General features: G+C 44.8%; 1 protein-coding gene across 1 annotated transcript; it reads right to left on the bottom strand.

Moving 5' to 3' along the window:
* Positions 1 to 6,731: 6,731 nt before the first annotated feature.
* SDR9C7 (short chain dehydrogenase/reductase family 9C member 7) lies at positions 6,732 to 17,988 on the bottom strand. The gene is made up of 4 exons (XM_045553595.1): positions 17,549 to 17,988; positions 14,783 to 15,041; positions 13,944 to 14,107; positions 6,732 to 8,260 (listed from the first exon to the last, which is right to left on the bottom strand). The coding sequence occupies exons 1-4, from the start codon at positions 17,847 to 17,849 to the stop codon at positions 8,043 to 8,045; spliced, it is 942 nt and encodes a 313-aa protein (XP_045409551.1). The 5' UTR covers positions 17,850 to 17,988; the 3' UTR covers positions 6,732 to 8,042.
* Between the last annotated feature and the right edge of the window lie 215 nt (positions 17,989 to 18,203).

The following is an 18,203-nucleotide window of genomic DNA, read 5'->3' as shown; positions in this document are numbered from 1 at the left end:
GGAATGGGAGAAAATATTCACAAGCTATACATCTAATAAACAGCTAATAACCAGAATCTACAAATAACTAAAACAAATCAGCAAGAAAAAATAAACAACCATATTAAAAAGTGGGCAAAAGATATGAACAGAAGCTTCTTAAAAGAAGATAGACAAATGGCCAATAAACATATGAAAAAATGCTCAACATTACTAGAACATTAGAATGGCTTTTATTAAAATGTCCAAAAACAATAGAAGCTGATATGGATGGAGAGAGAAAGGAATGCTTATGCGCTATTGGTGGGACTGCAAATTAGTACAAACTCTATGGAAAATAGTATGGAGATTCCACAAAGAACTAAAAGTAGACCTACCATTTGATCCAGCAATCCCACTACTGGGTATTTACCCAAAGGAAAAGAAGCCATTTTATCTATTGTGTCTATTGTAACACAATTCACAATTGTAAAGATGTGGCATCAACCCAAGTGCCCATCAATTTATGAGTGGATTAACAAAATGTGGTGTATGTATACTATGGAATACTATGCAGCCATGAAGAAGGATGAATTAAGGCGGTTTGCAACAATTTAAATGAAACTGCAGACTGTTATCCTAAGTGAAGTATCTCAAGAATGGAAAAACAAACACCACATGTACTTACTATTAAATTGGAACTAACCAACGAGCACACGTGTACACAGAGGGAAGTAAAACTGAGAGGAAATGAAGGAAGGAGAGGGTGGAGGAGGGGGTGGGTGAAAACCTACCTAACAGGTACAATGAATACTGTTTGGGTATAGGCACACTTATAACCTTGACTCAAGCATAACAAAGTTGATACCCAAAAACGTTTGTACCCCTGTAATATTTTGAAATAAATAAATAAATAAGAAAAAAAAAAGAAAATTCACTAAAAATCAGAAGGTCAACTGGACAATTTGGACCCAACCAGTGGATTCTGAGTTAAACTGAGTTAATTGCCAGTGATTACTTATTCAAGTAACTTTAACATGCTGTACTTATCCTGCTGCATTATTTGTCTTGGCCAAAGGCAATTTCAAAAATCTGTTGTCACTAAAATGGCCTTAGAATTGTTTCTTTAGAATCAGACATAGACTTAATAGATGTCATTTGAATATCAATAAAAACTATGATATTACAGGTAGGAAGAACAGGAAAAGGATTTAGCTTAGTTGTAACTAGAAATGATCTGTTGGATCTAATCAGTTGGTGAGGCCACCTGCATGGGAGTTGCAGGCTTAGATCAGACGTGAGAAGTAGGGCCACCTACTCCAATGAAGGGGTAGTGGGAGACCCCTTACCTGGCACAGGGACACGAAAAGAGACTTCTAGTAACACTTGTCCCCACTGCTGTGAGAAAACTCACCTGAGATGTCTATGGCTGTAAATATTCTTATCCCAACCAAAATCTCAGGTCTATATGTGACCTTAGCCACAGTAGAGGGCAATGTCAGATTACTTGGAATGAAATAATTTCCTCCTTTTGTGGGTAAATGTCCTTGGAGATTTAGAATATAGAGATGGTAAAGTATAGAAACAGTCAAGTAAACCAAACCTTGAATTATTATTTTGAATTAAATTTCAGAATAATCTATAGATATATAGAATTTTGAGTATTTAAAACATGTAAGAGAATTTGGCGTATTATGAACAATTTCATATATTAGACTATCTAACAGATTTGCTTTCTAATTTCAATTTTTAAATGTATAATGAGTGAGCATTTGATTATATTTGTGATTTTAAGAAAATTGTGCTATATTAATAAATCATATTAGAAAGTTTAAGATAAACTGACTTTGCCATATTTACATGTTGTATTATTTGATTTATAAGGCTTAAGGTTTGTTTCTCAGTCACATAATTGATGTACTTTAAAAGAAAGTTAAACATGTTACATTTATGAACACAGTTTAAATTTTTCAAGGGAGTTTAATTAACAGAATGAAATATTAATTGAAGTCCCCCTTAAGAAATTGGTAAAAATTTGCTAATTTTTAAGAATAAAATAAAATCTATGGGCCGGGTGCAGTCTGTAATCCTAGCACTCTGGGAGGCCGAGGCGGGTGGATCGCTCAAGGTCAGGAGTTCGAGACCAGCCTGAGCAAGAGCGAGACCCCATCTCTACTAAAAATAGAAATAAATTATCTGGCCAATTAAAAATATATATAGAAAAAATTAGCCGGGCATGGTGGCGCATGCCTGTAATCCCAGCTACTCGGGAGGCTGAGGCAGTAGGATCGCTTAAGGCTAGGAGTTTGAGGCTGCTGTGAGCTAGGCTGATGCTGTCTCAAAAAAAAAAAAAAAAAAAAAAAAAAAAATCTACGAAATGAATACATTATTAGAGAAAAATAGTGTTTTTAATTATAACTTAAACAAATCAGACATTAATTTTAATAATCAAAGTAGCTTTTGAAAATATCCTGCTCGAGGATACATACATGCATACATGCACACACACACATACATACACGCACAAAACCTCATTTAACACCTATCATTTTGCCATATGGGCTTTCAGTGAAGGCCATCCTGGGCACTGATGTAAGGTCCATGGAAAAAAACGCATTTGGTAACTCAACAGAAAAATATGCAAAAGACCCAAATATTTACAAATGATAAAAGCATCAATAAACAAAGAAGGGAAATTTTACCTACCCAGTAATTTAAAAAATGTCAAGTAAAACAAGAATGACTTTGCAATAACCAAATGTCTTGTTTGCATTGTTCTGTTTTTAATATAAGTGTCCAGGGCTGGCAAGAACCCAAAGACTTGGGTACTCAGGCATTGATAGCAGGGGCTGAGGGTAATTTGGTAGCTTATAAAAAATGTTAAGTACCATATAAAATATGTATACCCATTAGATCAGCATTTTTATTTTAAAAATTTTATCCTAAAGTTATAATAAAATAACTACTTCAACATTTAACTACCTTGCAGTGCTGTGAATAATTGCTAACAATTGGAAACAATTCAGCCAGGCAAGCTTAATTGAGATATGGCATATTTATATAATAAAAACCATGTGACCTAAATATGACATAAAATATATTTTTAAATATATATTAAGAGGAGAAAGTATCATATGAACACTGTGACCCATTTTTAAAGCATAGACCTGCATAACAAAAAGTCTGCATGTATGGTCACAAAAATATTAATAGATTATCTCTGAGTAGTAGAGACATTATTATCTCTACTAATTATTATTTCTACTAACTATATCTATTACTACTAGTACTATTATTATGTCTACTACTAATAATAAGATATATATGCTCATTATTATTTCCTCCTTTTTCTTATCTATGTGTTCTCATGTCTTACAGTGAGCATATATATTACTTATATAATAATGAAAAACAATAAAAGGGCTTGTGTGTGTGTGTGTGTGTGTGTGTTGCCTGTTCATTTGTTTAAAGGTAAATGGTAATATGGGAAAAATAGATGAGACCCAGGATCTATAGCACAGGTGAGGTTTGCTGAGTGTATAATCAAACACTTCCTTTGCTATATGCTCAGGAACAACATGAACAACTTTGCTATAAGGGGAAAATATGCCCGACAAATACACCTTTCCTTTAGGAAGCAAACAGCTGTGTGACATCCATTCATCCCACAAACATTATTGAGCAATTCCTAAGAGCAGAACCCTGTGCTATGGGGTTGAGGATACAGAAATGAAAAACAATGTCCCTGCCCTCAGAGAGCACAGCATCTCCTGAGGAAGAGTATGGGAGTTGAGAGGACAGTCACCTAACATGAGAGGGTTCAGGGAAGGCTTCCTGGAGGAGACAGTGCCTAAAGGAAGCCTTGAAGAACTAAAAGGGATTGCTTGGTAGAGGTGAGGGGGACATTCCAGGACTTGCTTTCCGCTTCCAGAAATGCTGTCGAGGATAGGCTTCAATCTCCAGGGCAGAAAGGGAAAGGTGAAGTTGACTCTAACCTGAGCTGCCAATCCCGCTTGTGGAAGTGGTACATATGTTCTAGCTTTCCCACGTCTTTACTAGAACCTGTCTTAAAACAAACGGTACAGAGACAACACAGCTCATATCATGTTTTGGGGTTTGCAAGCCATTTTTGTTTAACTGGAATGAGAGAAGTACAGTAGTTTGATACATGTAAAGACCAAGTAGATAAAAATTACTTGGGATTTTAAAAGCCTACTCCAGAGGCAAATTAAAAATAAATTATGGGGCCACAGCTTCGATGGAGAATTGGTTTAGAGAAAAGAAGTAGAGACAGAAATGTAAACAGTGGAGGATACAGGGGTCAGTAACAGGCCTGGGGGTGCTTACCCCAAGCTTATCATGGTGCCCTGCTCTGAAGTAAACACGTTGCTGACATTACACACTTAATCTTCAAAACAACTCTGAGAGGCAAGATATAAACATTCCCATCTTACCACAACACGCTGTGACACCTGGGTAAATGACAATCTGAGAGGAGGAAGTGTCATGAACCCTCACAAAACGGCACAAGTGGCCTCTTAGCTCATGCAGTAAACATTCCCTTGTGTGTCAGTTATAAATAGCTTAATCGTTCACACTTCATTTTCCCCAAATGAAATGAAAACCAGCTTGACATCCCTTACTCTCCCCGACCATCCCCACCATGTGCACACACCACACACACACACACACACATTACCTCACATCACACATGCCACATATTACACACCATACACACACTGCACACATACCTATACCACACACCACACACACACACACACACACACACTCTCTCTCTCTCTCTCTCTCTCTCTCTCTCTCTATTGGCTGTGTGAATCTCTCACACCTTGAAGCCATCACTCCCCTGCTCTCTGGATCATACAAGAACTTTGGGCTTACACTGAATGATAGTGTTGTCCACTACCTCCCACTCCCAGCAGGAATGTTAAAAAAGAAGTCATTTATTCTAAAACCGGAAATTGGAAACTTTGGGTTGACTCTAAGAATACTGAAGACCGTTGCATTCAGCCAAGACTTCTGAGTCATGCTCTTGTGGGATTTGTCAGAATAGGACTCGTCATTATATTGGAGTTGTTTGGCTTAAACTTGCACGTAACATCTAGACATGTGGAGAGGGCTATGGAGTGAGTCCACCTCACTTACTGCCTAGTCCCACGTAGAAGCAGGGGTTCTTCCAGGAGAGCTGGTTAGTAAGAGAGAGGAATGTAATAAAACTTGGCAGAGCAGGAAGTGTGGGTTTATGATACAGTCAATGTGTGTCTCTTGCTGTCTGTCCCTAGAAATAGATCTGATTGGCTTCAAACAATAACATTTATGAGTAGGAACGATCTATAGGGGCACAATGGAAGCCTTCTCCAACCTCGTGGAGGAAAGAGAGGTATGAGAGGAGTGGAGCGTAAGCTTAAGAGAGCTGCTGGGGGTAGACTGCAAGCTTGCTAGCTCTACTCCTAAACACTACCTTGGCACATTGGGTAGAATCTTTCTCATTTTAGTGAGGACCTCAGCTTGCTTTCTGTGGCACCGCCCGTTCAAGAATCATTTCTGTTTAGCTTTGCCAAAAACTTGATTTGCTTCCTATTAGAGGTGGAAGGCAACTGGGGACTGGCTTACCTTCTCTTTTACTAGTAAAAAACAAGAGAGCCTAGCAAGGTTACGAACCTTGCCCAACATCACGCAGTTGCTCAATAATAGACACAGGACTAGAATTTCAGGGTTATGTAATTCAACTGCATCCGGTGTCTGAATCTCTTCTAGAGAAGCCTGTTCAACTGGTTTAACATATCACGCTTAGCAGCTGCCAGGAATTTTGGGGTTTTGTTTCTCAATCATTGGCTCAAGGATTGATGGCTATATACTTACCTTTCTAAACCTGTCTGGCTCAAATAAATGTAAATATGTGAATATGAGCTGGCATTCCTGAAAGGTCACATAGCAAATTACATAGTTAGGGCGAGGCAAGGAAGCAAAGTAGAGGTGACCTAGAAGTAAGGCGAGTGGGTGAGTTAAATGTGCCTGGGCTCAAGCACATTTATGGATAATGCACAGGGTAAACCAGCTAGCTGCCTTCTTAGTTCCAACTCATTCCTGAGTCTCAGTTCAGACATTACTTCCTCCAGGAAGACTTCTCTGATCCCCCAAGTCTAGACTAATTGCTAATGCCTTATATGAGTTCCTATAACAGCCTGTTCCTCTCTTGCTGCTATGCTTATGAGACTTCGTTAGAAGTGCTTATTTATTTGTGTCTACTCCCAGGCACTGAAAGATTGTGGAGGGTGAGCACTGTGGCATGTTCACCACCGTATCCCCAGGCCCTAGCACAGTGCCAGCTCATAGTAGGTGCTTCAGCACAAATCAGCTGAATGAATGAATAAGCCATGGCCCCTAATTTTTGGCACTTGGAGGAGAATATCTTCAGCAGCCCCATCCAGGGCTTTCACTGGGGCACCTCAGATATAGGTTAGTGGTCTCACTGAAGCCAGAGATGAAATGCTCTAGAAAGCAAATTTCTAGTGCATCTGTGTACACAAGCAGGCATGTCAGATGCAGCGGGGAAGATGGGAGAATGAGGAACCCCAACGTGCAAGGGAGAAGCAGCTATCACAGAATAAGACCTTTACAAAGCCAGCTCTATGGAGACAAAGCCAGCCAGCTTTGAGAGACTTTTCCCCCACGGATATGTTGAGTTAGGATAAAAATGTAGAGACAAATTGTTAATAAGTTACGTTTTATTATTCCACAAGTTCATCCAGATATTGAAGAAACACAAGTTAAAGACATTTAATAAAAGAAATTCACATTTGACTTTCATTACATGACCATACATCAAGATCAGAAAAGTCTTTTCACAGAACTTCACATGACCCAGAAGTTTAAGGCTTTTAAAAAAATTTAGTTCCATGACTTATTTGGCTATGTTACTAATTTCAGAAATTGATTTTCCTATAACTAAAAAGAACCCTTATCTGGGAGTCCGAATACCTGAGTTCTGTTCCTGTCTTGGTCACGAAGTTGAGTGGCCTTGGTAGGTCACTTTCCCCTCTGAGCATGAATTACTTCTTCTATGGAACTATCATTGGCTCCGAAGTGCTCCAGTGCATCAGAATCATCTAGGGCCTTTTTATAAATACATATTTCTGGGCCCTGTCCCAGGCCTACTGAATCAGATATTCTAACATTGGGTCAGGAATCTGCATTTTTAATTAACTGGGTGATTATGATGTATAGCCAAGTTTGGGAGCTACTGGGATGATGATCTCCAGGGTCCCTCACAGTTTTAAAACTGTTTTTTGATTTTTGTTCCTTCTATCACTGTTTGTCCTCTCTGCTACTAGATATGGTGCTAAAACAAAACCAAACACAAAATAAACAACTGAAAAAAAACAAGACCATGGTTTAATCATCTTTATATCCCCCTAGCACCTACACAGTGCTGGTAGGTGGTAGGCATTCAATCATTTTTTGAAGAATTAATCAATGGTGATTAAATAAATGGATGTTATTTCATGTGGATCCCAATCACCTATGGATAGAGAAATCTAAAGAGAGAGAAAATATTTTAAACTTTTGTCTGATAAAACCTTGACCCCCCCCCCCCCACGTCTGGCCTACTCCATAATGGGTGAGTGCACCTTGAGAGACTCACAGGAAGGCGGTGGAGCGGTGGAGATTCCCCTGGGGGCCAGATTATGTCACTGTGTTTGCCAGTGGCAGTGACAACGGAGAGGGGCTCATGATTCAGCAGGAGATGGTTTCCCTCTCCTTGACTTTCCAGGCCCCAAAAAGCCATATCCTGACTGGGTGATGGATGTCCTTGGGGCCACACTGCAGGTCTCCGAACCCGCGAAGGCCACCTCAGATTTCTGTGGGGCCCCGGCGGGTGGGAAGAGCCACTCACCTTCTGTTAGAAGTTACCAGTAGCTTCTCCAGCAGTGAGTGGCAGCCGAGCAAAGCGTCTTTTGCAGCCAGTACCCTCAGGATGTCTGATACCACCTCTTCTGACCCCACAGTCCTTTCTCTCACCCCCTCCGCTACACTCCACCGACCGCCCCTTGAGCCTCCCCAGCTCAGACACTGTCCGCTGGCCTTGGAAGGTACCGGCTCAGGATGAAATCTGTTACAGGGGTGGGCAACTTAGCCAGGGGGATGTAGAGGAGTTTGGCATCCAGGCCAGGGTTGTAGCGGATGCGGGGACTCCGGGAAACAACGGCATGCTCCATGCTGTTGGTGACATCGTTGATTCTCGGCTCTGCCAGCCTCATCATGTGCGTTAACTTCTCAGTATCTGTTTGAGGGTACGGGGGAACAAATGAAAGGCTCTGTTATTGTTTATAAAGATAGTTTCTTCTGAATTCCATCCAAGCTGCTTTTCCATCAGATCCTTTATTTAACATTTCAGGCAGGTCTGTCACAACCTCCAGGTTGTCGCATACACAAACACCCATTTTGGTAAGAAGATTATTACCGGTAATCTTATTTCCTCTTCCTGAATTCAACAATTGTGCTTTGAATTCCTACTATTGTATTAGACTAGGGATGAGAAGAACTGGGCTCAGTTCTTCTCATAACTATGCCACTTATTAGTTGTATGACCTTATTAGCTGTGCTTAAACTTTCCTTACCTGTAAAATGAGGATAAATCCTGCCCTGGAGAATAACAAAGATGATTAGTAGCAAAGTAGATGGTGAGGAAGGACAGGATAGAAAACACATGTATATAAGTGCAAAGAAAAATTGAAATGAAAGAAGTAAAAAATATTGTCTGGCTGGTGGGATTCCTAGCTACTGGAGGCTTTTTTTCTTCATCTATGTACTGCCTAGAGTTTCCAAATTTTCTACAAAAGCATGCAGGAGAAAAAATTATTAAAAAATAATAACACTACCCTTCCCTTGGTCATAAGGCCATTGCGGGCTCAATTGAATCTAAGGCACAAACAGGCACCTTGTAGGGCTCTAACCAATGTGAGGGGCTGTTCTGCTTGCACTGTGCACACAGGTGCCACGATGGGAGCAGGGCAGCTGGCGGTATTAAATACAAGTCTGCTGAAGCTCACAGCACAAACAGGAGACAGGCCCACACCATGCCCTTACTGGCCCTCATCTGCACCTTTGCCCCAGGACTCTGGGACAGCAGTGGGCTGGGGGGATTCATGCTTCAATGAGAGCCCTAAGGACTCCAGATAAAATGGTGCCTGTGAGTCAGACTGCCCTGATGGGAACAATGGTCCAGGCAGGCAGAGAATTCACCTCCTTGGGGTCAGGACCAAGTGCGTGTTTGGTGAGGGCAGAGCAGTGTCACTGAAGTCCCCTTTACTTCAGACTCTAAGGAATCCCCTTTCTGTTTCCTGGTGAGAAAACTGCTGTGGGGAAAAAGCCAAACCACATTTTGGAGTCCCCAAAAGAGCCATGCTAGCTTAAAGCCAGACTGTCTGTAGAGTAATAATGCCCTGGGATGACACACCCTGTCCTCTGACCTCAAGCCTGGCATGGAGTCCACCACCAGTGGGACTAAGGCAGGCGGTGAGTGTCAAAGGAATGGTTCAGGGTGCTCAGGGCTGCGCGCTTCCCTCAGAGCCAGCGAGCGTGTGCAGGCGGAGGAGGTGGGGGGAAGCTGACACGATGAGAGGGGACTGGGCTCTGATAGGTGGGGTAGAAGACGCTACTCCAGACAGGGGAAGCGGTTATGAGGCACATCCTTTCATTGTTCTCTCAAATATTTACTAGCTGCCATTTAGTGCTGGGCACCCTGCTAGGCATGGAGTGGGAAGAGGGACAGAAGTACCCATTGAGCTCTGTCACTCTCCTCGACAGTGAGACAGGAAGAACGTGGGCTTTGGCTTTGGGCATCCAGGAAACCATTTTTGATGTAGCTAGAATTAAGCAACATAAAGTCTATAAAGTATCAAGGACCAGTCTTTGGCACGTTGTAAGGGCCCAGTAGGTTAGTTGCTGTCCCCTTCTCCTTTGCCAGGGACAGGTCCTGGGCTTCTGATGTAGACTCTCTCCAAGAAGAAAGAGGGACTGAAAGGATAATTTTTTTTTTTTTCTGGAGACAGAGTCTCGCTTTGTTGCCTGGGCTAGAGTGAGTGCCGTGGCATCAGCCTAGCTCACAGCAACCTCAAACTCCTGGGCTTAAGCAATCCTACTGCCTCAGCCTCCCAAGTAGCTGGGACTACAGGCACGTTCCATCATGCCCAGCTAGTGTTTTCTATATATATTTTAGTTGGCCAGATAATTTCTTTCTATTTTTAGTAGAGACAGGGGGTCTCACTCTTGCTCAGGCTGGTCTCGAACTCCTGACCTTGAGCGATCCACCTGCCTCGGCCTCCCAGAGTGCTAGGGTGACAGGTGTGAGCCACCACGCCCGGCCTGAAAGGAGAATTTTTGAGGGCCTTCACAGCAGAGTGGAGACAAAAAAAGAAACTTGGCCAGGTGGCTGGGCTTCTCCCCAGCAATGCTGAGCGTTAGCTTGAGGTCTGTTAGTATCATACCAGAGTGCTGCACTGCGCATGCGTCTGCTGTGCTGCTGCTGCACGCCACTTCTTTGGGAACGTGTCCACATCAGTTGCTATTAATTAGCCATTTCCAATATGGTTCTATTTTGGGTGCAATTAAAAATGACTCTAAGAACCCTGGAGCCTGGTCCTGGGGTTTATAAGCCAGGGGCCTGTTTCGTTGGCCACAGCAGCTTGCAGGAGTTTGTGTCCAGTGGTGCAGTATGACCACCCCTAAGTGTTTCTCCAGGCTATCGCACAGCCCCTCCCTCCCACACCCACCACGACTCGTAACTTCTCCTCTTTACAGTTCCTTCACTGGGTTTCTGCAATGGCCTCCCAGCTGGCCTCTTGATCCTTCCCACAGTGATACAAATCTGATCATTTTAGAACCATTTAAAATTCTCTCCAATGACTTCAGAATAAGATCCACACTCTTCAGAGGAGCCATCAAAGTCGTGCATGACCTGATCCCTCGTCTCTCCCCACCTCAATCCCCACCACAGCCCCTTCACACTTCACTCTTGCCAGCCCAGTGATAACAACAGTGGTTAAGGTGCGTTGAACTCTCACTGTGGATGAGCTGAGTACTTTGCATTTCTTTCTTTTTTATTTTGAGACAGAGTCTCACTCTGTTGCCTGGGCTAAAGTGCCGTGGTGTCAACCTAGCTCACAGCAACCTCAAACTCCTGGGCTCAAGCGATCCTCCTGCCTCAGACTCTCAAGTAGCTGGGACTATAGGCGTGTGCCACCACACCTGGCTATTTTTATATATATATATATATATATATATATATATATATATATATATATATATATATATATATATATATATATAGTTTTTTTTTTAGTTGCCTGGCTAATTTCTTTCTATTTTTAGTAAAGACAGGATCCCGCTCTTGCTGAGGCTGGTCTCGAACTCCTGACCTCCCACCTTTGTCTCCAGAGTGCTAGGATTACAGGCATGAGCCACTGTGCCCGGCTAGTACTCTGCATTTTTACATTTTTGTTTAATTTTCGTAACATTCTGTGAGAGAGGAATCATACTTTTTTCTTTTTCTTTTCTTTTTTTTTTTAGAGGCAAGGTCGCCCAGTCTGGAGTGCAGTGATGCATAGCTTGATGTAACCTCAAACACTTGGGCTCAAGCAATCCTCCCACCTTAGCCTCCTGAGTAGCTAGGACTATAGGCATGTGTCACTAGGCCTGACTAAGTTTTTTAAAAATTCCTTGTAAGAGATGGGGTCTTGCTCTGTTGCCCAGGATGGTCTCAAGCTCCTGGCCTCAAGCAGTCCTCCCGCCTCAGTCTCCGAAAATGTTGGGATTACAGGCATGAGCCATGGCACTCGGCCTCTTTCACAGACTGCACTTAAGACTCTACAACCTCTTGCTGCATTGATTATTTACTTAGAAAATGACTTTGTGAAATTTCCAGATACTGCCTGAGTCTGTTTCACTCTAGCCTCACAGGAGCTCCGTAAATAATTTCAACTACTCTTTGCTAAGGGAGTTTTAGAGCAATCACACAGAGGATATATATTATACCCCCTGCCTGTTAACATCTACTTCCCTTGTTCCCAGCAGCTGCCAATTTCCCTTTGGGGATCCATGCCTCTCCCATTCTGAGTCCTTTGGATGGGGCAGAGCACATTACCCAGCGTGAGCCAACCAGACTTTCACATTCCCCTGGGCAGGCACAGTGATTGGTTCAGGGTTGGGTATATACTGGGTTCCTTCGGATTCAGCCACCAAAGGCCCTCTAAGTCAAAGTGAACATAAGGACTTTGTGGGGAGCTACTGGAAAGGACTCTCCCTTTTTCCAGCAGACCTCACCCTAGGATGAGGTGAAGAGATGCTGCAGCCACGTGGCCCTCACTGGGCAGAGAGCTTGTGAGACTGGAGTCAATACAAAAGAAGCAGAGCAAAGACATAGGGTGAAACCACGTCCTAACAACATCATTCGTGGGCTGGATCAGGCTGTACCTGAAGCCCAACAGGCTCAAATTTTTAGTCATGCAAGTCTAGAAATTCCTTTTCTGCTTAAATAATTTGGGTTGGATTTTCTGTCACTTGTTACTGAGAAAGTCCCAATGAGGGTAAATCCTCCGACATATTTTCTCCTCACAGAATTCTAACATGTCCAGAACTAAAAGATTACTTTCTCCAAGGAATATCTCTCCAAATATTTTTCCCTGAGGCTTCCCTAAATCAATGAATGAATGATACCTCCATCCACCAGGTTCCTTGAGCTTTAAGCCTAGCTCTGGTCTTTCAAGATTCCCTCTCCTTCAGCCCCAGTAGTAGCAGGCCTAACATACACCTGGCATCCATCAACTTCTTTCCAACTTCTCTACCTTCTTTCCAGTCCAAACCACTGGCTGGTCTAGCCTAGGACCGCGCAGCAACCAAAGTGGTCTTTTCTAATCACAAATCAGATCACATCCTTTATCCTCGGTGTGCTTTGATGCTCTAATTTATCCTGTGTCCCCTCCAGCCATTGCTCCCCACCTTCTGGTTTCTTTAACATTCCTCAAAAAGTTTCCTACCTCAGAGGCTTCCTGCAAAAAAAGTCCCTGCCCATCCCCCCTTTCCCCTTTCCAGCAACGCCTCACTCTTATTCTTCCTCAGAGTCAACTCAGAGACGCTCTCTCCCACTCCACAATCTGAACTGGGGCTTTAACTCCCAGCCCCGCTCTTCTTTCATAGCCCCACATTTCTCCTCCGTGGCACTTACAGTGCCTGGCACATGGCAGCCTCACAATAAAACATGTATTAAGTGAAGAAATGGCTGTCTGGTTTTTTATGTCATGGCATTATACATGTGATGTCCAGGAGACCACTTCTGCTACACAAAGTTTTTGGGCAGCATGGTAAACAGCTATCATGTCCTGTCTCTACCCTCCCAAAACACCTAAGGTTCACAGGACACCCTTATTAGCTCAGGGACAGAAGAGGAGCTGCCTAGAGACTCTCCCTTTTAAATACCCGCATGTTCATTTTCTTCTTTATTTAACGAGCACTCAGAGCGCGCAAGATACTTCACATATGTTAATCCTCGTAGCAACCCTGTGAGGTAGGCACTGTCATTTGCTCCATTTTAGAGATGAGAAAACTGAGGCATAGGGCGGCTAGGTAGTATGTCCAAAGTCTCCTAGCTGGTCAGTGGCAGGGCAAGGATTTGAACTCAGGCAGTCTGGCTCCAGCAGCCATGCTCTTAGTCACGTTTGCAGACTCATCTCAGCGCATTTTCACTGGATTCACTCGCATAATGATGTTTTGGGAGCAGATGCCAGGAGTGGGCAGCATCTCTTACCTCCCCCATCTCCCCAGCAGCCACGGGTTTGCCACTGGGTCTCTATTCTCAAACCCCAGCTCTGCCACTAGCTGTGTGGCCTTGGGCCCTGAACCCCTCTGAGCCTCCGTCTCAACACCTGTAAATTGAAAGCCGGTCAGTGACTGCTGAGACCCTGACTCACAGATGCGGAAGTACTCCTCCCCGTAGCTCTCCCGGGTCTCCTGGGGCAGCCGCTCCCACACTTTGCGCAAGCGCGGCTCCAGGCCCTCCTTGCCCAGAATGGATGTCCTGTAGTTCCCGGGCTCAATGATGCTGACCTTCACTCCAAAGTAGTGGAGCTCACGCCTGGGAAAGAAGAGTTGCACTCAATCTGGGCCCCAAGATGACAGTCATCAGTGAGAGTCACCTCTGGAGGGGGCTGTTTCCCCAGGAACCTGGAGATGCTCCCTCACCTCTGCACTGGGCCAGGGCATTGCAAATTCATGCAAATAAGCCCTTCCTTAGGACTTTGGCCCTTTCCCAAACTAGTCCAGCAGTCTCTGGGCAATTTGCATCAGGTGAAGCCAGAGGGGAGGAAAACAAGAGAGAATCTAGGCCAAGGTCTTGCCTTCTACCGGGCCTCTCCCACCCTCAGCCCCACACCCAACACCCACATGGCAAAAGGAGTGAGGGGTCTACAAAAGGCCTGTAGCCTCTTCTGACCCCAAGCCTATCTGTCTGTTTGGAGGCCTCTCCCTCCTACTCCCACAGGGCCAAACAGGTCTTCACTCTCTCTGCGGCAGCTCAAGGGAAGGCCCACTGGACCTCTCCTATCTCCACCCTACCTCTTCTCCTCATCCCTTCTTCTCTTGGTCCTTAGGGAAGGCCCCTTGAGGGCTAACCTTTCTTCTGCTACTGTTTTATTTTTAGCTTCCTTCCTGCAGGATTCCCCGGCCAACACACTGTCACCCCAGCCTTCTCTTCCTGGAATGAATCCCTGGGATTCCCACCCACAGTGGCTTGGTACCAGGGACCAGTCACCTGATGCTGTCAGAGAAGGCCTCAACGCCAAACTTGGAGACGCAGTAGCCACCACCAATGACAGCGACACGACCACCACAGCTGGACATGTTGACGACCCTTCCCCGGGCTCTCTTGACCATGGGCAGCATGTGAAGGGTCACTTCGATCAGTCCTACCAGGTTCACATTGATCACCTTCACAAAGTCCTCCTTGGTCATCCATTCATTGGGCCCACTGGGCAGGCCCACACCAGCATTGTTCACCAGGGCCCAGAGGCCTGGGGGCAAGAGGGGGGAGAGAGAACCACACAGAAATCAGTGGCATCTCTGGGAAAGCACCAGGGTCCACTCTGCACCAGCTCAGGGCCACCAAGGATGATTGAACAGGTGCACAAGACACAAAACTGCTGGGCCTGGGGCCTGGAGCCTGAGGTCTGGTGCCTGGGCAGGGGAGCTATAACAACCTGAAGGAAGGTTTTTCCATTTACTAATTAGTTTTCCCCAAGAGGCTCTTTTCCTGGTTCACAGAAAGGCTGCAAGCCAGCTGGGGCTCTGTACCAGCTACAGTCCAGGCTTTAGCTAACAGCACCTAAACTACTAGCTCTGAGATAAGAGATACCATTTTTATAGCAATGGATTAATGTTAGGATCACTTCCCCTGTCATGGTTCCCCTCTCTATTCAGCTCAGTGTAACCAACTGCATTTCACACATGCACACCTTCATTCATTCATGCATTTACTCTGTGCCAATTACAGACCAAAGGAGACAGAAAATGAATAATACAGGATCTTATCCTGCAAGGAACTCACAAACCAGTGAGTAAATAATAATTATAAATAAATATATAAAACATTTAAATAAAATACTTATGGAAAAATGTGATAAGGGCTCTGTTGGAGACATTTAAATGGTATAAGTGGAGAAAAATGATTCTAAGTGTTGTCATTCCACTCTGCAGGGGCCCAGGGTTGAAGAGCCTCAGTTCCAGTCCTGTCCAGCCTTGGACAAATCACTTCCTATCCCTGGGATTCCCTCCCCAACCCCCCCCCCCCCCAGTTCCCAGTGCTTCTTAGACGAAGGATGTTGCCCAGGGGCCTAGGCAGAATAATGGTCCCCTAAAGATATTCCCATCCTCATCTCTGGAATCTGTGAACATGGTGGGTTACATGAGAAAGGGGAATTAAGATTGCAGATGGAAAGAAAGTTGCTAATCAACTGACTGCTAAGTGGGAGAGATTATCCTGGATTAGCCTGGTGAGCCCGATATAATCGCAAAGGTCCTTTTAAGGGGAAGAAAGAGGCAGAAATAAGAGAACTGGAAAAAGCATGAAAAGGACTCAGCCCGACCTTGCTGGCCTTGTAGATGGAGGAAGTGGGCCATGAGCCAGGGAATATGGCCTCCTCTATAAACTGGAAAAGACAAGGAAATGGATTCTTCCCTAAAGTATCCAGAAGAAACACAGCATTGCCGACACCTTGATTTTAGCCCAGTGAGACCCATTTTGGACTTCTCTCCTCCAGAACTAAAGGATAATAACTTCGTGTTGCTGTGAACCACTACATTTGTGTTAATGTGTTACGGCAGCAATAGGAAACTCATATACCCAGTGAGTCATTAATTCAAGTGGCTCTTCCTTCAGATTGGAGGAGGGAAAAAAAATAAAAGAAAAGAATTAAAAATATTAATTCAAGTGGCTCAAGGATGAATGTAGGGTGCCAGCCAAGGCAACCTCTTGAAGAAAGAGGATCACTCTTACGGAATTATCCAATAATTAGTTCATTCAACAAATGTTTATTGAGCATCTGATTAAGTGCCAGACGCTATTCCACGTACTAAGGATATGCAGTAAATAAAAGGGACAAAAAGCCCTGCCCCCAGGAAGCTTTATTCTAGCAGGGGAAACAGACAATAGATAATAAGTAAAATATATTATATGTTGAATAGTCATAAGTGCTAAGGAGAGAAATAAAGCAGGGACTTACTGTCTGGCTCCTCCTGGCTCTAGGGCTCTAGGGCTCTGCTGCCCACCCCTATGCGCAGACCCCAGACTAGTTCCTGTAGGAGTAAGGACTTCCCTCAGGCTGCTGCTCCTGCATCCCAGCCATCCTGTTCTCCTGTTCCTGCACCCACACCCTGTGTGCTGGAAGTTTGTGGGGCAGGTCCCTGTGCAGTCCTGGTCCAGCCCCAGTCCACAGCCTCTCTTCCCAATGGATCAGCCACTCTGACATAGACACTTGTCCTGAAGTGAAACCAACATCTACTGTGACGTCAGGAAGAGATCTCTCTCTCCTCTGCCTGACACAGTTAAGCAGAGCAAATGCATCCACTCCTGGGATCCAGCCTCCCACCCCTCCTTCCCTCTCCCGCTGGTCTAATCCCAACAAGAAGTGAGTTTTGTATTTCTGTAGGAGTTGATGGTTAGGGGTCCTGAAATCTCAGAGAGGCACCTCCATCTTTAGAGGTTTGGACATCCAGAACACATCTTCCCTCCCTCACCTCCTAGGTCAACCTCTTCCCTGTTCCTCTGAGTTTCTAGGAGAAAAAACTTCCTTGGGAAATCAACCCCTCACGTGAACAGGCCAAACCATGCAGTGGCTTCCAATACGACTGGCAATAGCATGAAGTACAGCATGTGTCCAGAGCCCACAGGCCTCAGCCCCTTTCCCTACATCACCTCTCCCATCCCAGATGGACATCAAGGTCCCTGAGAGTGTCAGATGCTTTGGGAGAGAGAGAGAGAGAAGGAGAAATGGAGAAAGCCAAAGAATGCAATTCGCCCCACCTTGCTCGCCCACTTGGTCCCTCACCCACTGGGCTGCCGCCTGGATGCTCTCAGTCTTGGTGACATCCAGTAGGGTGGTCTGAAGCCGATAGGACGTATCCTGCTGAAGTTTCTGGGCCCCCTCCTCAGTGAAGCAAGCAGCCAGCACCCGCATGCCCCGATCAACCAGCTTTCTGGCCAGCAGGTTCCCGAAGCCCGAGTCACAGCCTGTGATGAAGACGTACTTCTCTGAGAGGTTGCGGACCAGATTGCAGTTCTTGAACCAGCGATACATAAAGGAGAGGTCCGTGAGAGCCGCCATAGGGTAGGAGGAAAGTGACGGCCAGGAAGGACTGGGCTCAGGAGTCAGCAGGGAGGCTGGTCCTCTGAGCCCCAGCCGGCAGTCTGCTGGAACCCACAGGGAAGAAGAGCTCTCCTCCCTCCCACTGCTTGCAACAGATGCGGAGCCTCTGGGTGAGCCACTCTGTAATTTCTATAGGTGGATGCATCACCATACCAATTAGCCCTGATGCAAGAAATTCAAGTCCAACCTGAAGCCTTGTCACCTCTGACAGTACTGGTGGCTGCCTCCCTCTTTCCCCCTGCCCTGATGGGTAAAGTGGCCAAAAGTGGGAAAATCCCCAGTGGCAATGTTGGTGATGACAGATGGCTCACC

Source organism: Lemur catta, chromosome 6 (assembly GCF_020740605.2).
Source record: "Lemur catta isolate mLemCat1 chromosome 6, mLemCat1.pri, whole genome shotgun sequence".
NCBI classification, from domain to species: Eukaryota; Metazoa; Chordata; class Mammalia; order Primates; family Lemuridae; genus Lemur; species Lemur catta.
Note: the sequence above shows the minus strand (reverse complement) of the source record. Positions and strands in the feature narration are given on the sequence as shown.